Source organism: Dryobates pubescens, chromosome 37 (assembly GCF_014839835.1).
Source record: "Dryobates pubescens isolate bDryPub1 chromosome 37, bDryPub1.pri, whole genome shotgun sequence".
Lineage (NCBI taxonomy): Eukaryota > Metazoa > Chordata > Aves > Piciformes > Picidae > Dryobates > Dryobates pubescens.
In genome coordinates, this window is record NC_071648.1 from 6917921 (window position 1) to 6943348 (window position 25428).

The following is a 25428-nucleotide window of genomic DNA, read 5'->3' on the forward strand; positions in this document are numbered from 1 at the left end:
TGCTTTGCAATTAACCTGACAGCTGAGTTTGGGTAAAGCTATTGTATTTTCCTCCTTGTGGCTTCCTGATTTCCTTTGTGACGTTTCTAAAGGAGTTTATGTTCACAGGATCACAGAATGTTAGGGGTTGTAAGAGACCTCTGGAGATCTTTGGGTCCACAGGTTCCTCTTCCCTTTCTTAGTCTCACTAAAATAAACCATTGTGGCTTAGAGTAATGAGAATCTTTCAGTCCTGGGCTGGCCTATGGATTTCAGTCTCCTGCACGCCAGCAGGATGAGAGGAAATGGCCTCACATTGCTCCAAGGGAGGGTTTAAGTTGGATATTAGAAGAAACTTCTTCACTGAAAGGGTTCTCAAAGACTGGAACAGGTTCTCCAGGGAGGTGGTCGAATCCCCATCCCTGGAGATGTTTTGGAGATGCAGAGATGTGTTGTTTAAGGACACGTTTTAACACCAGACTTGGTCGAGTAAGGTGAAGGCAAGCTGGTCTAATGGAAGGTGTCCTTGCCCATGGCAGGGGGGTTTGAACTAGATGATCTTCAAGGTCTCTTCCAACTTAAACCATTCTATGAATCTAATTGTCAAGTTGTGCTTTGAGACTCGCTACCTTAATGGTATTTCGGAAATGTCTGGAATGCTGCTCTTCAGAGACTTCTCATACCTCTGCCCACCTCAACAAAGGGGAACACCACATGTTTTCACAGCGCTTTGATTCTGGCAGTAACTGACCTAAATATGGTAACTTACTTTGGTTTTGTTGGTAGATCTGCTTCTTAGGGGGTTGGGTTTTTTTGCTCTGGTTAAGTGGAAAAAATAGCCCATAGACAGCACGGGCAGTATTGCTAAGTGTTCACCATGGAGGTGGCCTAAAGACACCTTTTCTGTACTCTTGCTTGTGCCCAAAATGTACTTCCAGTAAATGGTAGTTGAGGTTTTATGTGATGAGTATTTCTCTTTAGGTGTCATTTAATAAGTAGCCAGCATCTTGGCCAGGAACAGTGTGATCAGCAGGAGCAGGGACGTGATTGTCCTCCTGGACTCAGCACCGGTGAGGCCACACCTTGGGTTCAGTTTTGGGGTCCTCACCACAAGAAAGATGCTGAGGTGCTGAAGTAGGTCCAGAGAAGATCCAAGAAGTTGTTGAAGGGTTTGGAGAACAGCGCTGGTGAGGAGTGGCCGAGAGACCTGGGGTTGTTCAGTCTGGACAAGGAATACAACTGTAAAAACAGGAGATAGAAGTCACATTTCCCTCAAGACCAGTGACTGGCAAAGTAAAGCTTGCTTTTAAAATACTGCTCCCAAAGCAGCTTGAGCTCATAGATGTGAAAGAAAGGAAAAACTGAAAGCTACCACAACCATGCTGGTATCCCCAGTGAGACTACCAATGTTTCTATATTGAAGGAGCTTTCTGTATTGAAGGAGCTTTCAAGAAAGGTCTAAACACCAAACCTGAAGTCTCAAAGTCCAATAAATTTCCCTCTTTCTCAGCTTAAAACCATTCCCCCTTGTCTTGTCTCTAGACACTCTCATGGAAAGTCCTTCTGCGGCCTTCCTGGAGGATCTCTTCAGCTCTTAGAAGGCAGTTCGGAGGTCCCCCGGAGTCTTCTCTTCTCCAGGCTGAACAACCCCAGCTCCTTCAGCCTGTACTTACAGCAGAGGTACTCCAGCCTTTGGATGATCCTTGTGGCCTCCTCTGGACTTGTTCCAACAGCTCTGTGTCCATCGTGTCCTGAGGACATAGGATGAGGGGCAATGGCTTTGAACTGGAAGAGGAGAGATTTAGACTAGAGTTTAGGAAGAAATTCTTGACAGTGAAGGTGTGTGTGACACTCTGGAACAGGTTGCCCAGAGGGGCTGTGGATGTCCCCTCTCTGCAGGTGTTGAAGGCCAGGCTGGATGAGGCCTTGAGCAGCCTGGGCTGGTGAGAGGTGTCCCTGGATGATCTTCAAGGTCCTTTCCAACCCAAACCATTCCATGATTCCAGATGAATATTTGACATTAACACATTTTTTCCTTTCTTTGTTTTTGTCCCTTGCAGAGCACTTCCATGCAGCACTCTCTGAGCTGCTATGAGTTTGCTGTACAGTGACAGCTGCTGTGGGGGCCGAGAAGCGGAAAGCGGCTGCCGGGCAGCCATGGCCAGCGCCTGCAGCGCTGCAGCCAAGGACGACAGCGTTGGCAGCAGTGGCACTGCCAACCCCCCGAGCTCATTGACAGAGGAGACACAAGGCTATGATGTGGAGTTTGATCCCCCCTTGGAGAGCAAATACGAATGTCCCATCTGCTTGATGGCTCTGCGAGAGGCAGTGCAGACACCCTGCGGGCACCGCTTCTGCAAGGGCTGCATTGTCAAGTCCATAAGGTAAAGAGTGTGGGAAAGGGGCTCTGGAGGAGGAATTCCCTTAGCAAAGGAGAGCAGCTTTAGGGCAAGATAAAGTGAGTGCTTGGGGTGCTGGTTGAACTGCAGGGCATTTATGGTTGCTTAAAAATGCTTCCTAATAAACACCCTAAGATCACAGAGTCATGGTTTGGGTTGCAAGGGACCTCCAAAGGTCATCCAGTCCAACCCCCTAGCAGGCAGCAGGAACATCGTCTGTTAGATCAGGCTGCTCAGAGCCTTGTTGACCCTGAATTTGAGTATCTCCAGGGATGGGGCTTCAAATCCCTCCCTGGGCAACTGTTCCAGTGTTCCAGCACCCTTGTGGCGCAGAACTTGTTCCTAACACCCAATATAAATCTGCTGTGCTCTCATTTCAAACCTGGCATTGAACACCTCCAGGGAGGGAGCATCTCCAACATCCTTGGGCAGCCTGTGCCGGTGTCTCACCACCCTTACTCTAAAGAATTTCTTCTTAATCTTCAGTCTAAATCTGCCCTCCTCAAGCTTCAATCCATTCCCTTTCATCCTGTCACTCCCAGCCCTTGTCAAAAGTCCCTCCCCAGCTCCCCTGTAGCATCCTCCAGGTACTGGAAGGCTGCTCTGAGGTCTCCTTGGAGCCTTCTCTTTTCCAGGCTGAACAGGCCCAACTCTTCCAGCCTGTCCCCACAGGGGAGGTTCTCCAGCCCTCTGATCACCTTAGTTGCCCCTCTGGACCCACTTCAGCAGCTCTTATGCTGGGGTCTCTGGAATGGAATAGAATAGAATAGAATTAACCAGGTTGGAGGAGACCTTTGAGATTGACTCCAACCTATCATCCAACACCATCTAATCAACTAAACCATGTCAACAAGCCTGGAGGCAGGGCTGTAGGTAGGGCTTCAGCAGAGCAGAGGGGCAGAGTCACCTCCCTGATCCTGCTTCTCTCCCTGCTCTGGATGCAGCCCAGGCTACAAGTGAGTGTCAGTGAGTGTTGGGGTATATTGGTAAGAGGTTACATCTTAAACTGCAGAGTTTTTCCTTCTCAGCATGTGGTCAATTTCTTGCTTAGGTAGCTCAAACATCAAAGTACTTTGGTAGGAATGCAAATACTTCATTCTGTGTGAACCACAGAGAAGCCTGGTTTATGTCCAGCCTCGCTTTGCACACCTTTGTGTAAAGATCATCAACCTGTCTTCAGTGTTACCATGTAACATTGGGGTTTTTCCAGGTGTTTAGCATGCAAAGTGGACAGTCCTTTCCTGATTGGTTTCCTGTGCCCTTTATCCATAGTTCTACTCCATTGCCTTTTCCACATGGCCTATCATTTGTAGCTCACTAAATTAACAGTACACCAACAACCACATTTTCTGAGTGCAGGGTTTGTGGGCTTCTCTGAAGCTTAGACTTGGTAGAGTTAAATACTGTTTGGACTTGATGGTCTTAAAGGTCTTCTCCAACCAGAAGGATTCCGTGATTCTGTCACTATTTTATGTGATGCTTCTGTACCCAATCTGATTGCAGCTTTGTTTGTACAGCTGGAAGTTGTATAAAGGCCCCGTCCCTAAGGGTGTTCCAGGCTGGATGAGACCTTGAACAACCTGGGCTGGTGGAAGGTGCCCCTGCCCATGGCAGGAGGTTGGAACTGGGTGATCTTTAAGTCCCTTCCAAACCAAATCATTCTATGAATCCATGAATCCCTTTTAGCTCCAAAAGGGCAATATTGCCTTGAGAAGACAAGCTTCATTTTGTGTTCCCCGCTTCTGATAAAAAAAGAGGAGGCTATTTCTGGATTTAGGAAGAAATTCATGGCCTGTATCTGGAACATTCCTCTTAATATCACTTTCATCAATTTTTCTGAGAAAAAGGATGAAAATTTGTTATCTAGGAAATGCAGAATGCCACCAGACCTCACCCATGAAAATTGACTTGCCTGTGGATTCTGCAGAGGAAGTTGAGAGAGCTTCAGTTCTCTACTAACCATATCACAAGATCACCCTGCTCCCTTAGTCCCTTGCTGCCTTCATCATGTTCCTCCTCCTGCAAGAAAAGTACATCAGGCCTTACCCAGCTGCATCATTCAGTGCAGTGTGTGTCAGCTGGCTGCATGGAAGGAGGCAGTAAAACCCCAAACCTGATCCTGGCAGGTTTGACTCTGATCTTGTTCCCTAGGTGCAAGCATTTGGCTACATGTCTGGCCTCAGGCCTGTTCTAACCTAAATTCTTTCAAGGGAATCTGCTCAAGGCCTCATCCAAGGCCAGGGCCTTGAACACACCCAGGAAGGGGGCAGCCACAGCCTCCCAGGGCAGCCTGTTCCAGACTCTCACCACCCTCACAGTGAAGAATTTCTTCCTCATAAGCTCCAGTCTAACCCTGCTCTGCCTCAGCTTCAAACCATTCCCCCTTGTCCTCTCTCTAGACACTCTCATGAAAAGTCCCTCTGCAGCCTTCCTGCAGGATCCCTTCAGGTACTGGCAGGCAGCTCTGGGGTCCCCCTGGAGTCTTCTCTTCTCCAGGCTGACCACCCCCCAGCTCCCTCAAGCTATCCTCACAGCAGAGCTGCTCCAGCCCTTGGATCATCTTTGTGGTTTCTTCTGGCCTCACTCTAGCATCTCTGTGTCCTTCTCCTGCTGGGGACAGCAGAGCTGGAGGCAGGATTGGAGGTGGGGCCTCAGGAGAGCAGAGTCAAGGGGCAGAATCTCCTCTCTTGCCCTGCTGCCCACACTCTGGCTGTAGCCCAGCACACAGCTGCCTGCTGGGCTGCATGAGGGCTCTGCTGGCTCCTGGGGAGCTTCTCAGCAACCAAGACCCCCAAGGCTCTTTCTTCAGAGCTGCTCTCACCCACTCTGCACCCATTCTGGGTTTGTGCCTGGGACTGGCCTGACCTAGCTGCAGGACCTTGCACTGTGAGTTGTTGAACCTCACTGGTTGGCCCACTTCTGAAGCCTGTCAAGATCCTTCTGGATGGCATCCAGGGGATACTGTACATAATAAAAGCATAATGTCCATAATCTTACATGTGCTTGTAAGCACTGAATTGCAGCAAAGGCCACTAAATTTGGGAACTCCTTACTTGCTGTTGCTAGCAGTTGAAAGGTTTTATTTTCTTCTTTAACTTGGGTGTTTCTGAAAGCAAACAAATAAGTCTTTAAGCCATTTCCTGGGATTATGACATTTCTAAACACTCAGGGTAAATGAATCAATACTTTAAGTACACTGAGCTTTAGAGGTGTCTGCTCACCAATCATTTCCCAGGCAACAGAATTTCTAGGTAGAAAACTGAGGGGAAAATGGTTAAACTTAAAGTTGAGTGTCTCATTTCCAGTCTTGCAGCACTGGGTCAAAGGTTGGACTAGATGATCTTGAAGATCTCTTCCAACTAAAGGTATTATGTGATTCTGCAATTTTTAGATCACAGAATCACAGAGTGATTTGGGGTGGAAGGGACCTTAAAGATCATCTAGTTCCAGCTCTGCTGCTATTGGCAGGGACACCTTCCACCAGACAGGTTGCTCAAGGCCCTGTCCAATCTGGTCTTGAACACCTCCAGGCAGGGATCCTTACCTGCAATTACCCTTTTTTCAAATCTTCCTGCTGCTGAGCTGCTGCTGAGCTTGGTTAGAATTCACCACAGGACTGAGTGAGAAACTGCAGTGAACTCCTGCTCAGAACACAACATCTCGTAGCAGGCAGAGAAACCTCCCTCTCAAACCTCAGGCATGGCAAATGGTTTCTCTTCCTTTCGAAGCTTCGAGTGTCTGCTGTGCTCAGGTTTAGGTGTCTAAGCAGTCTGAGTGACCACAAGCCATTGCCTTTTTTTTCCACACCTCTTTCTTGGTTTACTTCATTGCTATCAGTGGTGTTGACTGTTTGAGTGAATGCTAAACACATATGGACAGCTTGGAGACTACAGATCATCACAATGATATTTCAGATGTTTAATTGCTGGCCTGGATGAGGAACAGTGTGACCCAGCAGGACCCAGGGCAGTGATTGTTCCCTTGGACTCAGCACTGATGAGGCCACCCCTTGGCAGGACTGGCCCTAAGGTGTTTGCCAACTCTTCCAGCTGCTAGGCTGAACCACTCAGGGTTTTTATTGGAAACCCCCAAACAGCAGAACAGATTTGGTTTTCTTCCAACAAAATTATTCTGGCTGCACTTTGCACACCTAGATTTTAATGTCCACTTGAGAGGTGTCCCTGCCCATGGCAGGGTGATTGCCACAGGGGATCTCTGGGGTCCCTTTCCACCTGAGCCATTCTGTGGTTCCGTTATTATCCTTTGAGTAAGCAGGATGAATGGGCCAAGTTATGACTATGGGAGCTGCTCTGCAGCTTGCCTGCAGTGAGGGAGCCTTTCTGGGTTGTGACAAAGATCAGCATGCTGATGGGATTTTCTTTTTTTTTCTTTTTTTTTCCCAAAGCAGCATTTTCTTTTTGCCACTCATGGCTAGCTCTGGCAAGCCAAGACTGGGAAAGGAAGTTCCCTGTGTCTTTGCAGACTCAACTTCACCCCTGCTTCCTCTAGCAGTGTTGCTGCTAAAGATGTGGCTGAGCAATTCTTTCCTTTTCCAACAAAGAACACTAATTCCCTCCCGCTCTTCACAGCCCACTAGGTTCTACTTCTGCTTCCCCTCATGGTTGCAAGCAGTGGCAGCAATCTGGCCTTTGATCTTTGTACCACAAATGCTCTCTGACATTTTTCCACCTCATGTATTTTTCCATTCTGTTGCTGTTCGCATTGGCACCTCAGCTCAGCAGCTTTGATCCCTCAGGCCTGTTTAAATGTGTCACTTGCTGTGAATAGATCTGTTGAGCTCCTGCCTTCAGAAACGAGCTGGATCCATGTTGTTGATGAAAATTGGGTGGAGGTGATCCCATTTTTATTCCAGTTTTAATGATTCATATAATGGGTCGTGTTGGAATCTGAGGTCTCCCTGGAGCTTTCTCTTCTCCAGCCTGAACAGCCTCAATTCTCTCAGCCTGTGCCCATAGGAGAGGTTCTCCAGCCCTCCTGTCATCTTTGTGACACTCTCTGGGAAGCCTGTTCCAGTGCTCCATCACCCTCACTGGAAAGAAGATTCTCCTTATGAGGAGGAGGTGGAGGATTGAGGTGGAGGATTGTATTGAAATAGTATGTGAACTATTCTTTGATGTTTAAGCTATGTGAAGTACTTCCAGAAATGGGACTGTAAGTTCTTTGTTTCTTTGCATCCTCCTCAAATTCATTTCTAGAGTATCTGTCATGGTATTTGTCCAAATAAAAGCTCTTGAGTGAGAACAGTGCTACTATCCCAGTCAGGGAATCAGAGAGTCACAGAATATTAGAGGTTGGGAGGGACCTCCAGCGATCATCCAGTCCAACCCCTGCTGCCAGAGCAGGAGCACCCAGGAACACATCCAGGCAGGTTTTGAATGTCTCCAGAGAAGGAGGCTCCACAACCTTTCTGGGCAGCCTGCTCTGGGCCTCCAGCACCCTCACAGGGACAAAGTTTCCCCTTCTGTTCCTGTGGCACCTCCTCTGCTCCAGCTGGCACACAGTGCCCCTTGTGCTGTCCTTGGAAATCCCTGAGCACAGCCTGGCTCTGTCCTCCCCTCCACTGCCCTGCACATCTTTATCAACACAAATAAGGGCACCCCTCAGGCTCCTCTGCTCCAAGGTAATGAGCCCCAGCACCCTTAGCCATGCCACCTCTGGGGCAGTTTGTGTGTTGTCACCTTCTCTGACATATGTCACATCCTTCCTGGCAGTTGCCACACCAGTGCCTTTGTTTTCAAAGACTTTCTCAGCCCTTGCTAGTGTAAAAAAAATTCAAACTGAAGGGCAAGGGAAACTTGGACTCTCTTTCTTTTCTGCAGAGATGCAGGTCACAAATGTCCAGTAGACAACGAAATTCTGCTGGAAAATCAACTTTTCCCTGACAACTTTGCGAAGCGGGAAATCCTTTCCTTAATGGTGAAGTGTCCCAACAAGGGCTGCGGTGTGAAGATGGAGCTGAGGCATCTGGAGGTGAGAATTGCTTTTGGCAGCCTGAAACCTTCTGTTCATGGGCAAATCTAAAATACTTTGACAGAGATGATTCTACTTGATGCTTCTTCATGCTGATTCATTGAAGACTACAGCTCCACAGACTTGGGAGTTGGATGAATATTAAGTGGCACTTAGGTGATCCTCAAGACAACATTGTAGTACATGAAAACTGCTCTAATGCAGCTTTGTCTTTAGGATTGTTCATGTCTGGCTGTATCTGTACTTGACATGTTTCCTGAGTCAATTTATTGCTCCCTTGAGGGAAGATTATTTGTTGAGTCATTTGTTGAATTGTGGGTGTCAGTTGGTGACAAACTCCCCAGGAGCAGCAATGGCCACTGGTAGCCCAGCAGGCAGCTGTGTGCTGAGCTGCATCCAGAGCAGGGAGAGCAGCAGGATGAGGGAGGTGACTCTGCCCCTCTGCTCTCCTGAGACGCTGCCGGCAGCACTGCCTCCAGTTCTGGTGACCCCAGTGTAAGAGGGATGTGGAGCTGCTGGAGAGGGTCCAGAGGAGGCTATGAAGATGATCAGAGGGCTGCAGAACCTCCCCTACAAGGACAGGCTATTCAGCCTGGAGAAGAGAAGGCTCCAAGGAGACCTTAGAGCAGCCTTCCAGGACCCGAATGGGCTGGGGAGTGACTTTTGACAAGGGCTTGTAGTGACAGGGTGAGGGCCAATGGCTTTGAGCTGGAAGAGGGGAGACTGAGGCTGGAGATTAGGAAGAAATTCTTGACAGTGAGGGTGGTGAGACACTGGCACAGGTTGCCCAGGGAGGCTGTGGATGTCCCCTCCCTGAAGGGGTTCAAGGCCAGGCTGGATGAGGCCTTGAGCAACCTGGGCTGGTGGGAGGTCTCCCTGCCCATGGCATTGGGTTGGAACTGGATGATCTTTATGGTCACTTCCAACCCAACCAAAGTTAAAAGGATGAATATAAAGCTGAGTTTTGAGCTGAGAGCATTTTTAAAGCTATGGATTTATGAAGGCATCTTAGTCATGGGACCAACACGGGTAAAGTCAGCAGAAATGTGTAAAGATTTGCTTACCTGAAGGGAAGATTGCAGCTTATTCCTTTTGTGCTGTGCTTGCCCCTGAAATCAGATGAGCTGATGGTACCTGTTTGTAATACCCTTTTCTGTCCTTGTCCAGGACCACCAGCTGCAGTGTGAATTTTCCACCGTGGAATGCCCGCAGTGCCAAGGAACCTTCCAGAAGAACCATCTGAAAGAGCACAGGACACAGGAGTGCCCACGGCGCCAAGTCTGCTGTCCAAACTGTGCCACATCTATGGCCTATGAGGACAAAGAGGTACTTGGCAGGAGCCTCAGTTGTTCAGCTTTCATTGGTGTGGGCTCGCTTGCAAGTGGAACATGAGTTAAAAACAGAGAAGGGGTTGGTCCAGAAGAGCTTTTCTTGCTGCACAGCTGAGAAGCTACAGACTCAGGACGTGAGTCTAGAACAGGTGACAGCTGGGGAGAGGATTGCACTGAAATGCAAACTTCCTGTGGCTTGAAAAGACTTGGGTTAGAATCATGGAATAATTCAGGTTGGAAAAGCTTTTTAAGATCATTGAGTCCAGCTGTAAACCAGCTACCATGACCACTGAACTATCATCTGAATATTTTTAACTTTGCCATCAGAGAGGCCTCTCTCTACAGCCAGGGTGACATCCAAAAACTACTGACATTGGCAGCATCTATGACTGACACAAAACGTGTCAGGTCTGCTAACACACCAGACCAAGATATGAGGTGCTGCTGTCCAGTGCCCAGCAATGCCAACATCAATAATCACATCAGAGAATGGTTTGGGTTGGAAGGGACCTTAAAGATCATGAAGTTCAGATACCCCTGCTGTGGGCAGGGCCACCTTCCACTAGACCAGGTTCTTCAAGGCCTCATCCAGTCTGGACTTCAACGCCTCCAGGGAGGGGGTGTCCACAGCCTCCCTGGGCAACCTATTTCAGTGTCTCCCCACCCTTACTGTCATGAACTTCAGTGAGCATTTCATGTTTCATACAGCCCCAGCAGAATGAGGCTGCTGGACACTGCTCTGAATGATTTCTGCGTTCTTCTGACAGCATTTTTCACTTGGCTGATACTGAGGACAGTCCTTTCTGAGCTTCCATGCCTTTCTCTGGATGTGGTTGTGCTTTCTGGCAAGGGCTGGTAATTGGATATTAGATATTATGCTGTGAAGTGTCAAACAAAAATACCTCCTGTAGTCCAACAATACCCCAAAAAAACCTCACCCTAATACACTTCACACAGCTCAGCTACTGCTGTACATGAATGTCAGAGATTTCTTGGTAAATGCAGACTCTTTTGAAGCATGAGAGCGTCAGGAAATGAAATATCTGCAACTTGATGAATCTCTTGTGTCAAAAACCAGTAATTATGGGAAAGATCTTATTGAGGGTGAGGGGATTGTCTGTTTCACACTGGGATCTAGCTAAAAGCCAATTTTGGAATGGAACTCAAACCATAATGTCCTGATTCCTCCTTTCCTCTCTTTTTCTGTTTGATCACTTCAGCTCCATGACCAAACCTGCCCTCTGGCCAATGTGTTCTGTGAATATTGCAACACAGTGCTCATCAGAGAGCAGGTAAGAGGCTGCCTTGCTCTGTGCTTCAGCTGGGGCAGAGCTTTTGTCTTGACACAGATTCTTTAATCTGGGATTAAACTTGAAGACACAGGTTGTCTCCTGGCTAATCAATCCCTCCCTGTCTAGCTCTCTCTGAAAATGTTGCCTCCACTGCAGCCTGATAAAGTTCTGCAGGAGTTTTGACAGCAAATTCCAGTGTTCAGCTCCGCTGCTTTTTGACAGGGGCCATGCTGCGTGGTTTGGATCTCAAGTGGAGGTTAAAGAATGCCAAGCAGCTGCCAGTGGTGTTGGAAATGGCCTTTAAGATTGGGTCCAACCAGTCTCTACCAAGGCTGTTGCTAAACCATGGCCCTCAGCATCACATCTCTGAAGCTTTGAAACACCTCCAGGGATGGGCATTCAGCCACTTCCCTGGGCAGCCTGTGCCAGTGCTTGAGAACCCTTTCAGTGAAGAATTTTCTTCTAATACCCAACTTAAACCTCCCCTGGTGCAACTTCAGGCCATTTCCTCTCCTGATATCATTTGTTCACAGGGAGAAGAGACCAACCCCCACCTGAATGCAGCCTCCTTTCAGGGAGTTGTAGAGATCCTCAGCCTCCCCTTCTCCAGACTAAGCAACCCCAGTTCTCTCCCCAGCCCTGTTCTCCAGACCCTTCACCACCTTTGTTGCCCTTTTCTGGACACAATCCAGCCCCTCAATGTCCTTCTTACAGTGAGTGCCCCAAAACTGAGCCCAGTTCTTAAGATGTGGCCTCACCAGTGCTGAGTCCAGGGGGACAATTACTGTCCTGCTCCTGCTAGTCACACTATTACTGATCCAGGCCAGGATGCTGGGGGCCTTCTTGCCCACCTGGTCACACTGCTGTCACTAGGTGTAGTAATCAAATCTGTCACTAGATCTAATAATGAACTGCAAAAACGGAGAGCAGATAATATATGATGGGTTAGAATTAATAGTTTGTGTTGTGCTTCATCATGGAATCCCAGAATGGTTTGGATTGGAAGGGACCTCCAAACATCATCTTGTACAGCCCCCTGCATTGAGCAGGTACCCCTTGACTCTGATATTAAAGCAGGCAACACACTGAGTCATGCAGGCAGGTGTTCTGCTGTGAACCCCAGAATTACCCTTCTTCTCTTTAGGGCTGGCAAGGCCTCAGCTGAAGCTGTTCAGCTTTTGAGTTGGGGCATGGATAGGGGGAATTCAGAGCAATGAGATCATGAGGACTCAAACACAGGCACCAGAAAAAACAACACAGCAACTTGTGCTTCCAAAGGAAAGGAAAGGCACTGGGACCTGGTATGAGCTAGCTCATTCCAGCAAGAGAACCTGAGTTTGTTTTGGTCCCTGAGCTAAGAGCAAAGGCCATTTAAAGTCCGTAGCAGGGAGGTGGAGAATGTAGATCATCAGCTCAGCATTGCTATTCCAAACTTCCATATTGCTTTGCAAACTGAGGTTAGAAGTGCTCTGACCTCAGGCAGCCTTCCAAAGTCCATCCAGCCATATTTTTGCAGGGTGTTCTGAAAGAATGCTCTTGGTGGAGATCTGAATTTCAACTCTGCTTTGTTCTAGATGCCTAACCATTATGACAATGATTGTCCTACTGCCCCAGTGCCATGTTTCTACAGTGCCTTTGGGTGTCCTGAAAAGGTAAGCCTCTGCACAGAGTCATGAGCTGCAGACCTCCTGCATGGTTTTGGTGGGGTGTTTTTAATTTCCTCTTCTTGTCTCCATCCACAAGCCTCAGTTATTTGTAGGTTTTTGGTTTTTTTGCTTTGAGGTGTCTCAGATTTAAAACACTCCCCTTTTCAGATTTAAAATACTCTGCTTGATGAACTTTCTTCCAAAGTTGTGCCAAATACAGTTATGGCTCTTAGAGTTCATAGGTTTAGAGATTCTATGAATGGGTTGGGTTGGAAAGGACCTTTAAAGATCATCCAGTTCCAACAACCCTGACATGGGCAGGGGCACCTCCCACTTGAGAAGGTTGCTCAAGGCCTCATCCAAGCTGCTCTTGAACAAATCCAGGGAGGGGACATCCACAACCTCCCTGGGCAACCTGTTCCAGGGTCTCACCACCCTCATTTTGAAAAATTCAGTGAAAAAAAAAATAAATGAGAAGGGACCTCCAAAGCTCATCCAGTCCAACCCCCCTGCAGTCAGCAGGGACATCCTCCACTACAGCATGTTGCTTACAGCCTCAAATATCTCCAGTGATGGAGCCTCAAATATTCAGTGATGGAGCCTGCTCTTCTCCAGGCTGAACACCCCCAGCTCCCTCAGCCTGTCCTCAGTGCTGATGTCGAGCACAGAGTAAGTTCTGCCTGTATCTTTAGCAGTTTTTCCCCATGTCACTGTTTTGAGTTGAACAAGATTTGCCTCCTGGCACTTGAACTTCTTCTCTCAGTGGTCTAGTTTGGAGCCCTCCCTTGGTGCACCTTTGTCCCATCCTCTGCCCTTTGATTCCTGTGCCAGCTGTTCTCACACCACAGAAGCTTCTAGATGTTATTTCATGCTCTTCTAAGGCACAGGCCATGGGTGATGTTTTCCTCATGCCACACCTCTTTCAATCCTAGATGCAGAGGAATGAACTAGCACGACACATGCAGGAGTTCACTCAGGTCCACATGAGAATGATGGCTCAGAGCTTTCAGAACATCAGTGTCACTGCTGCCAATCCTGTGCCCTTCATCAACGGCCTGCCCTTTGAGCCTACCCTCTTCTCACATGCGTCACATGCCCCATACGAGTGCAACCCAGACGTTGAAAACTTCAAAGAAACCATTCAGCAGCTGGAAGGTCGTCTGGTGAGACAAGACCACCAGCTGAGAGAGCTCATTGCCAAGATGGAGACTCAGAACGCCCACGTGGCAGAGCTCAAGCGCACCATCCGTAGCCTGGAGGGGAAGGTGGCCGAGCTGGAGGCACAGCAGTGCAATGGGATTTACATTTGGAAGATCGAGAACTTCAGCGGCCTTCAGAAAGCCCAGGAAGAAGAGAAGCCTGTAGTGATGCACAGCCCCGGCTTCTACACCGGGAAGCCTGGCTACAAGCTGTGCCTGCGGCTGCACATCCAGCTGCCCAGCGCACAGCGCTGCGCCAACTTCATCTCGCTGTTCGTGCACACCATGCAGGGGGAGTACGACAGCCACCTGCCCTGGCCCTTCCAGGGCACCATCCGGCTCTCCATCCTGGACCAGTCGGAAGGCCCCGAGCGGCAGAACCACGAAGAGGTGATGGAAGCCAAGCCGGAGCTGCTGGCCTTCCAGAGGCCGACAATTCACCGCAACCCCAAAGGCTTTGGCTACGTCACTTTCATGCACCTGCAAACCTTGAAGCAAAGAACCTTCATCAAGGATGACACCCTCCTGGTGCGCTGCGAGGTCCTCACACGGCTGGACCTGAACAGCCTGCGCAGAGAAAGCTTTCAGGCTCGCAGTACTGATGGAGCTGCGTAGCCTCTGACCAGAGCAGTCACAGAACGGCAGGGCTTGGAAGGGACCTCCAGAGATACCTGGTCCAACCCCCCTGCCAGAGCAGGAACACCCAGGGCAGGTCTCACAGGAATGCATCCAGGCAGGTTTGGAAGGTCTTCAGAGAAAGAGACTCCACAACCTCTCTGGGCAGCCTGCTCCAGGGCTCCAGCACCTGTGAAAAAGTTTCTCCTGCTGTTCGCATGGCACCTCCCCTACTCCAGCTTGCCCCCAGTGCCCCTTGTCCTGTCCGTGGACATCCCTGAGCAGAGCCTGGCTCTAGCCTTGCACATCTTCATCACCAGCAATGAGAGCACCCCTCAGGCACATCTGCTCTAAGCTCAAGAGCCCCCAGCTCCCTCAGCCTGGCCTCACAAGATGTTGCACTGTCTGCAGCAGTTTTATGGTGCTGCACTGGACTCTCTGAAGAGTTTCCTGAGGTCCGTCTTGAACTGAAGAGCTCAGAACTGGACACAGTATTCCTGGGCAGAGTAGAGAGGGAGGAGAACCTCTCTTGACCTACTGACCACAGCCCTTCTAATTCACCTCATGATGCCTTTGGCCTTCTTGGCCACAAGTGCTCATTATTGGCTCATAGGTGTCCTGTCCACCAGGTCCCTTTCCCCAGAGCTGCCCTCCCACAGCTCAGCCTCTACCCTACACTGATCCATGGGGTTGTCCTTTGCCAGATGCCAGGCTCTACCCTTGCCTTGTTGGATCCCATTCCCTTTCTCCCCACTCAACTCTCCAGCCTGTCCAGGTCTGGCTGAATGACAGCCCAGCCTGAGGGGGTGTCAGGCACTGCTCCCTGTTTGGTGCCATCAGCAAACTTGCTGGCAGTGCCCTCTGTGCCTGCAGTGAGGTCAGCTGCTTCATCACCCATACAGGCTGCATGTGGAGAAGGTCAGAGCTGCTGTCATGGTTGATCTTCACCTCAACAGAACTTTGTTGGTGCTGCTTTACTCTTGGGGTATGGGTTTTATTTTCTCTGAGGCCTTACATGCAATTGTTTGCTGATGTTCTCTGCTCAAAGGACTCAGCTACTTTTGTAGCAAGCTCAATGAAGTGTTGGTGATCAGAATTTAAGTGCCTAGAGGAAAATACTGTTGAAGTGCCCAGACATCTCCTTTTGGGAACACTTTGGTCAGGTCAGAAATGTTCTGTAAATCTTTTCAGCTCGGTGCCTTGCAGCAGAGACTGTGGCACAGAGACAGCCAGATGAGTAAAGGTCAAAGGATTTCTGTTTGGTTTGCACAGAACTTGGCAAAGTTGAGACATTTTCTATGTTGTCTTGCCTAGAATCTGGAGCTAGCTGTGCTGCTCTTGAACTCTGAAATCAGGGCAGGACTCTGCTGGCATCACCTAGGGCTGAGGTATTCTTTTGAGCCTTCCCCACTGCTGAATTAGCCTCCAGAAGATGCCTGTGTCTGTAGGGTTGGTCTCAGTCTCTCTGGAAGCCATATGGTAGGGTTGTGCAGCAAGCTCTGAGCTGAGTGCTGTTCAGAAATATTTGTGATATTGGATGCAAGTTACCCCAATTTTTCCCCTTCTTTTGCTGAGTTCCATTGTGGCTCAGGGTGTCAGCTACAATCACCAGAGGCAGAGCAGTGTACAGTTGGGATGGCACAGCTCTGTGTGATGGGGTCTTCTCTTAAGGCTGGCCATGGTTCACATTGAGTGGACACGGGAGTAAAAGCCTCTGCTGAGAGGGGGGGACAGAGTTTGTTTTACTGGGCATGGAACCTGAGTTTGCACAAAAGCTGAGCTCATGCCCTGCATCTCTGTGAGTGATTTCTTGGTATTCTGGGTGACATCTGACCTCTGTCATCTCCTGTGACTCCTCGGTGGGCAGCTGGCTGGAGCAGCATCCATCTGTGGTAAGTATGCCCTATCCCATTAGATAACAGGAGCTGGGCCACCCTCAAAGCTTTGGAGAGGCAGAAAAGCCTGCTCCTAATTGGAGAGTGTGAGGAGAAACTGCAATCGTGTTTGCCTTGGGAAAAATTCCATAGTTGTTAGGCCAGGTTGGATGAGGCCTTGAGCACCCTGCTCTGGTGGGAGGTGTCCTTGCCCATGGCAGCGGTGTTGGAATTAGATGGTCTTCAAGGCCCCTTCCAACTGACACCAACCTCCGAATCTCCCAAACACTGAATTCTCTCTGTCAAGATTTTCTGAGCTTCTTAATGTTGCAGGACTTACCTGTGCTGATAGTGTGGGGGTCAAGGTTTGCTTTGACCAGTCCAAAGCTGAGCATCTCCAAGCTCACTGGTGCTAGAATAGAATAGAATAGAATTAACCAGGTTGGAAGAGACCTTCGAGATCATCATGTCCAACCTATCATCCAACACTACCCAATCAATTAAACCATACAACCAAGCATCCTGTCAAGCCTCGCCCTGAACACCCCCAGCGATGGCAACCCCACCACCTCCTCAGGCAGCCCATTCCAGTGGGCAATCACTCTCTCTGTGTAAAACTTCCTCCTAACCTCCAGCCTAAACCTCCCCTGATGCAGCCTGAGACTGTGTCCTCTTGTTCTGGTACTGGTTGCCTGGGAGAAGAGACCAACCTCCGCCTCACTACAACCTCCCTTCAGGTAGTTGTAGAGAGCAATAAGGTCACCCCTGAGTCTCCTCCTTTCCAGACTAAGCAACCCCAGCTCCCTCAGCCTCTCCTCACAGGGCTGTGCTCCAAGCCCCTCACCAACCTTGTTGCCCTTTTCTGGACATGCTCCAGCAAGTCAACCTCCTTCCTAAACTGAGGAGCCCAGAACTGGATACAGGACTCAAGGTGCGGCCTAACCAGTGCAGTGTACAGGGGCAGAATGACCTCCCTGCTCCTGCTGGCCACACTGTTCCTGATGCAGGCCAGGATGCCATTGGCCCTCCTGGCTGCCTGGGCACACTGCAGGCTCATGTTCAGCCTACCATCAACCAGCACCCCCAGGTCCCTTTCCACCTGACTGCTCTCCAGCCACTCTGCCCCCAGCCTGTAGCTCTGCATGGGGTTGTTGTGGCCAATGTGCAGAACCTGGCACTTGGATGTGTTCAATCTCATGCCGTTGGACTCTGCCCATCTGCCCAGCCTGTCGAGGTCCCTCTGCAGAGCCTCTCTACCCTCCAGCAGATCAACTTCTGCCCCTAGCTTGGTGTCATCAGCACCAAGTTTGAACTTCTCATGGTGTTGATAAAATTGTAAACCTTGTAATTAAAAAGAAGGGGAGGAAAAACATTTTGGTCACCCTATAACCTAAGTCCGGAGCCTGATAGCAAGGAAAGAACTCAGTCATACCTAAAGCAGATCTGTAGAGTTTCTACAAGCAGTTGCAACTACCCAAGGACTTCAGACATTGCAGGATGCCAGTTTTTCAGCCCCATAAGAGCAATCCCAAGGGGGCCATCAGTGGGGAAGGTCCATCTGCTGCACAGCTAGAAGTCTGATGAAAGACCTCGCTGGTGTTGATTTGGGAGGATGCTCTGCCTGCTTGCATGGGATTCAAAGTTCAGGCCTAAACCTACTGCTTTGCTCATCCTCTCTAGATGAGTCTGCCTTTGCAGACAGAGCCCTGTAGTGAGCTGCAGAGGGGTTGCATTTAGTGGGACCTTGTGAACTTCCTGGATGATGGCTAACACAGCCAGATGGGGACTTTGGTGTCTTCTGTGTGAGCATGTGTGACTCAAGGCAGGAAAAGAGCTCTGCCTTGAGTCTTTTCAAACTGTCTTTTCAAACCTATGAAATTGTTTTCATACTGGACAGCCTTGTTCTGTTAGCATGGAGAGTTCTGAAGTGTCTTCAGTTAGAGCCTCCTTGGAACTGAACCATGCTTACCGCAGAGCTGTTTGTGGGCTCGGCAGTGCCCAGCACTGCACCCAGCAGACACTGCACACCAGTTCTCCAATCATTTCCAAGCTGTGGCAGTGATCCATGTTTTCCCGAGGTGCTCAGAGACTCCCATTCTCTTCCCTTCGGTTTGGAATTTATTTTTTCCTTGGGGTTGGGGCAGGGGCAGAGAGTGTGCAGGAAGGACACCTGTAGTTTGAGGGCTGCTTCCTGCCACACTTCTTCTCCACCCTGGTGGTTTTAACATAAATCTCCTTACTCTGTGTTCTGATAGTTTCTACCCAAACCCCACTCTGCGTTCAACTCTTGCTTTCCTTCTGAAGCTTTGCAGGGTGACCTGAAGTTTAGCTTTGAGCTGGTCTGCTAGATCTGATGAGGAAACTCAGTTTGGTGGCAGGTTCAGGCGCTGAAATGGCTTAGCTTTTACTGTTCTACAACAGCACAGCCCAACAGGGACTAGAAAGATGCTGCCTGGGCCACAGTCACATGAATGCTTTCTGCAGTGCCACTCTTGGACTGGGTTTGTGTTGGAGCAGCAGCATGGAGAAGTCTGAGTGATGCAAAGTACTCCTGACAGCAGGAGTCTTTCAGAGCTCCTTTGCTATCAGTTCCATCTTAATAGTCATAAGAAACTCTATCTGCTAATGAAGGATTTCTGCACCTCCTGATTCCAGTTTCCTCTTTCTTCCCCCACCTGCCAGCCTTCTCTTCATTTTAACTGCAGTTCCAGAACTTTGTCTGACAAGAACATTGTCTGCAGCTAATGGAAGAACCTTAGGAGTCTGCATTGGCCCCATCCTTGGAGATATTCAAGGTCAGGCTCAACAGGGCTCTGGGCAGCCTGATCTAATAGAGGATGTCCCTGCTGACTGCAGCGAGGTTGGACCAGATGACCTTTGGTGGTCCCTTCCAACCCAAACCATTCTGTGACTGTCACCCTCTGAAGGCACAATCTTCACCCACTGTTATCACTTACTCAAACTTTTGAAGGTGAGCACTAAGAGATTCCTTTTCTATAGGAAGAGCCTCTTTTTCCCCTGACTCCAAATCTCATCTTTGCCTTTGAGACATTGTTTTACCATTGTGGATTGGAGATGGAATTGCTGGGAAGCAGAAAGGTCTGTGGTGCCGAGAGCTGTCTCTGGAACAGATCCAAAGAAATCTGTGGATTGAGCCAGTCTCTTGAGAAGTTTCTTCAGGAATGGGCTTCAGTTCTGGATCTTGTGATGCTGTGCACCATTGCTGGGTCTCAGGAAGGTTTAGAAAAGTGGCTTTAGCTTCTTTGACCTTCCAAATTTATGTTGTTTTGAATGTAATTCTATTTGAAGCCAGCCCCTCTTAGAATGTGTTGTTGCAAAGCTGCTATGGTACAGATTTGTCCTGTTCCAAGGGGCTTTCTTTGTCTCTGAAAGTCTTTCCCCTGCAGGGCAGGGGCAGTTTCTTTGACTCCAGATGTTGGTCTGCGATATCTGTGTGGGAGCTCAGACAGTGTGAGTTGTACAGACTTGTCAGTGGGCTCATGATCTGCCTGCTCGTGTTTGTTGTCAAGGGATTAAATCAGGCTAATGCCATCAAAACAGAGTGGCCTTTCTGCTCTTATTTAGAGATGCTCTCATGGCAAAAAGATAGAAGATGGATGCAGAGGGCTGCTCTGGGGTCATTGGTAAAGGTTTGTTGTGCTGGTTTGCCTTTTTGGACAGAAGGAAAGTGCTCCTCTTCCTCTAGAAGTCTTCATAGGTGGTTTAATATATTTTCTAATGAATGCCCAGCCAGACTGCTGCCAGGATTGGCAAAAATAAATGACAGAAACCATGCACGGAGGCTGCAGCTTTGATTGGTATAAGTCACAAAGGTTGTGACTCTAGTGAGAGAGGGAAAAGTTTTACTATGAGGGTGCTGGAGACCTGCAGCAGGCTGCCCAGAGAGGTTGTGCAGTCTCCTCTGGAGACTTTCCAAACCTGCCTGGATGTGTTCCTTTGTGACCTGTCCTGGGTGACACTGCTCTGGCCAGCAGGGTTGGACTGGATGTTCTCTAGAGGTCCCTTACAATCCCTACTGTTCTGTGATTCCATGAACTGCCTTTTGGCCTCCCACCCCCATTGATATTCTCACCACCCTTCGGCCTGCAGCCTCGTTTTGGCCACCCACAGCCCTTCAGCGTTCTGCCCCTTTTCACCAGGCCATCGCCTTTTGCCGTCTGGCTCCCTATGTGCTCACTGCTGCCGCCCTGTGTCCAAATCGTGGTGCTGCAGCTCGTGACCACACAGTGAACTCGCTGCTGCCGCCCTGTGTCCAAATCATGGTGCTGCTGCTCAGTGACTGCACAGTGTGCTCACTGCTACCTCCCTGTGTCCAAATCGTGGTGCTGCAGCTCAGTGACTGCACAGTGTGCTCGCTGCTGCCACCCTGTGTCCAAATCGTCATGCTGCAGCTCATGACCACACTGTGCTTGCTGCTGCTGCCTTGTGTCTAAATGCCGGTACCCTGTGTCCTCAATGCTGGGGACACTAAACTGGTGGCAGTATTGGAGGTGGGGTCTCAGCAGAGCAGAGTCAAGGGATGTAGGAGAGCCTTGGAAGGGTCAAAGTGGAAACTGCTGATTTGCTAACCCCAGATGGATCAGAGCAATCCAATCAACAGGAATGCTGCTAATTATAGTAATAACTCATTGGTTTGTAATGACTCAGGAGGGGCAGGCTGGGCTAAATCTGCTCTGGCTCTGGGCTTTCCTGGGACTCGAGGCCATTGTCCAGCTGGGCCTCAGAGCAGGTGACCACAGCGCTGAGGAGAATCTGCACCTCACAGCTTCTGCTCTCCAGGACACTTTGAGCTGGCTGTGCTTCTGGCTCCAGCACCTGCAAAGAGAAGAGGGAAGAGTCCTTGAGCAGAGCCTGGAGGGCCAGGCTGAGCAGAGAGTCTCCAGCAGCAGCAACAGACAGGGGCTAGGAAGGGTGTTCCTATGGCTTTCCTGCAATGATGGCAGCAGGTGACCCTTTTGCTGTAGGCTGTGTGTCACCTGCTGACCAAAGCCATCAGCACCCACACTGCAAACACACCCATAGGGACTGCCACTGGGTACCAGTGCCTGCAGAGTGCCTGACCTTGCTTTTCCTGGCCCCTATAAAGCCAGCAGCCTCTACAGCAGGATTCAGTTTCTCTCCTGTGGGTGGAGAACCCCAAGAATGAACAGCTCTAGAAGCTACATTTACTTCTTGTTGGAGGAGAGAGGACTTTCCACAGAGATGTCTTGTGCGGGGCAACAGCTATGCTGCTGGGCACGGGAAAGGGGCATTTGGGGATGGGAGCGAACTCATTTGGAAAGTCTCTGACATTTTGCCTTTGCTAGGCAAAATGATTTGGGTTCCAGGTCTTAAAATGGTTCAGCACCCGGGGCAGAGCCGTCACCTAAAGAGACGGGTGTTGGACAAGGAAATCAAAGCAGGAGTTCCTGCTGCAATCCCCACAGCCAACAGCAGCAGATTGAGTTGGAAAAGACCTGGATGCCCATTGAGTCCAACCATCAGCCCCACTCTCCAGATGCTTGGCCAGCTTTGCTGCCCTGCTCAGGATGGGGCCAGACTCTTCTCAGTGATGCCCAGTGACAGGGCAAGGGGCACAAACTGGAATGCAGTAGGTTCCATCTGATCAGGAGGAGAAAATTCTTTGGGGTGAGACTGCTGGGGGCCCAGAGAGATTGTGAAATCCACTGTGGAAGAATCCCAAAACCCACTGGCCATTGTGGTCCTGGGCAAGCTGCTGTGGGTGTCCCTGCTTTAGCAGGGATTTGGACTGGATGATCCCCAGAGGTCCCTGCCAACCCTCACCATGCTGTGCAAATGTGTTCAAAACTTTGAGCTCCCATCCAACACAGACTGCAACAATTCAGCTCTTGGTTTAGGGTTTGCCTCTTGTCAAAGAGACTTCCCCATCTTGTGTGAACCCTCAGGTCCCTGAGCAGCCACCTCTCCTCTAACACACCCTGCTGGATCCCCTCAAGGATGGATTCACTGTCAGGAGGAAGAAGAGCAGCTCAGCCAGCAGAGGTGGTGATCTGCTGCCATCAGCAGCATTTCTTGTGGCAGCTCAGGTAGCTTTTGTTGCTGTGCTTCTCACCTTCTTCTTGACAGGCCACCTGGCACCTGGGGCCCTTATGGTATCCACCCATGTGATGGCATGCAGGCAATAGTCCCAGTCAGAGACCTCTTCTGGTGCCAGCTGGAAGGAGATACTGTACACCTGACACTTCACAGGGTGCATTTTGAAGGTGACCTCAACTTCTGACTGCAAGGTGACTGTGATGTCCTTAGCACAGCCAGCATGGAGGTGTCCCACCTAGGGAGAACCAGAGAGACAAGACCAACCTGGGATCACTGGCAGCACAAGACAAGCTTCCCAAGAGGAGGGGAAAGTTCACAGTGTATGAGAATGGCCTATCCCCCAAAGGTAAAAAGATTGTAGGAAGGGAATTGGCAGGCCTCATTGATAGGGCTTTAAACTAGATTCGAAGGGGGAAGAGGCTGAAACCAGTCCCCTCAGGCAGGAGTCTGGGGGTGATAAGCTAGAGCCAGAGGTGAAACCAGCAGCCCAACTGCAGTGCATGTACACTAATGCACGAAGCATGGGTAACAAACGAGGAGCTGGAAGCCTTGCTGCAGCAGGAAAGTTATGATGTAGTTGCCATCACAGAGACGTGGTGGGATGACTCTCTCTGATTCTATTATCCCAGACTCCTTCTCCACAGGGCTGCACCATCCTAGGTGAGTGTTTTAATCTGACCTGGTCCCCAGCACCTCCACCAAGAGGAAACAATTGCCCCTTCTAGAACAGGAATGGCCATGGGTTTGGAGAAACAATTCAGATCCCAAATGCACCTCACTCAGAAGAGGAAAGCAGAAGGATGCAAATTTGACACAGTTAAAGAATTTGGTAGAATTTATCAAAATTTGAGGTTTATACAGGTTCAATTTTAACCAGTTTTCCCTCTATTACTATATGCAAGAAATAACCAAAAGCCAATCAATTTGGGGTAAGATCTGCAGTCCTTCAGTACTCACCATGTTGATTCTTGCTGGGTATTCCACCTGCTGGTTCCATTTAGCAGCAGGGGTTTCCTCCTTAGAGTGTCCTTTTACCCATCCTACTTGGATGAATCTGGAGCTGCCTATTTCTAACAATCTCTGCCAGTCCTCAGCCCTCCAGATTTAGTGTGGCTTCTTTCCCACTGCTTTGCTTCTGACTGGCAAATCCATTTAGCAGAGGAAAAGGACCTTGCACTACAATGTCTTGTGAAGAGCAGAGTCTCTCTGCTTCCTTGACAGCCCTGGTTAGGGACAAGAGTCCCTTTTCCCATTCCAAGTACATTTTCTGGGTGTCCAGAAGCACAGTGGAGGGTCCTTTCGTCGGGAAGCCGTATCGGGACTGCGCCGGGACCTGCAGCCCCCGGGGATCGGCCGATTCTCTCCTGTTGGGGCTGCGGGAGCCGCCGGGACCGCGAACATCCCTTGAACGCGCTGCGAGGCCGGCAGGAATCGTCTCTTCGCACCGCTGGGGCTCATGATCGCTGCGTCACCCCCGGCTGATTTAAGCGCGCTTTGCCGCCGCGCGAGGCTCCGCCGCATTATCGCGGTTTCGCTTTTTTTTTTTTTTTTTTTTCCCCAGTGGGTGCTGTGGTCAGGGACAATCATGGTTGTAACTCACAGCAAAAACTCCCTAAGAAAGTCAGTGTCGACCCAGACTGAGGTAGAACACAAGCACAAGCAGGTGGCTGTCCAGGTATCTGGCTGTAGAGCATGCTGGAGCCTGGCTCTTGAGATGCAGAGTAGTAGGGGTAACTCTTGCATAAGGTGTGAGCAGATTGACTACCTACTTAATCTGGTGGCCAGACTGAAGGATGAGGTTGCTAGTCTTAAAAGTGTACGGGAATGTGGGAAAGAGATGAACCAGAGGAGGAAAGAGATAAACCAGAGGAGGAAAGATATGAACAAGAGTAAGCAGGCTCTGCAGGCTCCCCGAGCAGAGGCTGGTTACCCAAAAAGCAGAGGGGAATGGACACAGGTTCCTCTCAAAAGACACAAGGTTAAACCTCCTTGCCTTCCCTCACCTTCCCTGCTGCTCTTGAAAAACAGGTATGGGGCACTGGAGATCGAGGGTGAGGTGGTCCTGATGCCAGAGGACACACCATCTGGGGTTCTCCCTGAGGCTAAAGAGCCTAAGGTTAAACAACCTAAGACTAAACAGCCTAAGGCAAAGCAGCTTAAGGTTAAACAACCTTCCCCTGGCATCAGGACTGGCTCCCTCAAAAAAAAGAGGAGGGTAATTGTTATTGGCGATTCACTTCTGAGGGGAATGGAGGGCCCCATCTGTCGGCCAGACCCATCTCATAGGGAACTCTGTTGTCTCCCTGGAGCCCAAGTTAATGATGTTACCAGAAGGCTGCCCAGGCTGGTACAGCCCTCTGACTATTCTTTACTATTTACTAGGGAATGATGATGTTGTAACCAGAACTCCCAGGGCTATCAAAAATGATTTCAGGGCCCTGGGAGATCTGGTTGAGGGTCAGGTGCTCAAATAATTTTTTCCTCAATACCCTTAGTTGCAGGAGGGAATACCACAAGGAACAGGACAGCAGCCATAGTCAACAAGTGGCTTAGAGGCTGGTGTAGTCAAAAGAATTTTGGGTTTTTTGATCTTGGTAAACTTTCTACTGCACCAGGCCACCTGGCAACAGATGGAGTACATCTGTCCCAGAGGAGGGGAAAGGTCACAGTATATGAGAATGGCCTGTCCCCCAAAGGTAAAAAGATTCTGGGGAGGGAACTGGCAGCTCTCATTGACAGGGCTTTAAACTAGTTTCAAAGGGGGAAGGGGCTGAAACCAGTCCCCTCAGGTAAGAGTCTGGGGGCAGTAAGCTAGGGTCAGAGGCCAAACCAGCAGCCCAGCTGAGGTGCATGTACACTAATGCACGAAGCATGGGAAACAAACAAGAGGAGCTGGAAGCCTTGTTGCAGCAGGAAAGTTATGACGTAGTTGCCATCACAGAGACGTGGTGGGACGACTCACATGACTGGAGCGCTGCAATTGATGGCTACAGGCTCTTCAGGAGAGACAGGCAAGGAAGAAGG

The 25428-nt window shown here is 49.7% G+C and overlaps 1 protein-coding gene across 1 annotated transcript; it reads left to right on the forward strand.

Moving 5' to 3' along the window:
- The first annotated feature begins 2043 nt into the window (after nt 1–2043).
- TRAF6 (TNF receptor associated factor 6) lies at nt 2044–14944 on the forward strand. The gene is made up of 6 exons (XM_009905560.2): nt 2044–2363; nt 8219–8369; nt 9537–9695; nt 10921–10992; nt 12567–12644; nt 13571–14944. The coding sequence occupies exons 1-6, from the start codon at nt 2071–2073 to the stop codon at nt 14450–14452; spliced, it is 1635 nt and encodes a 544-aa protein (XP_009903862.2). The 5' UTR covers nt 2044–2070; the 3' UTR covers nt 14453–14944.
- Nucleotides 14945–25428: the final 10484 nt, after the last annotated feature.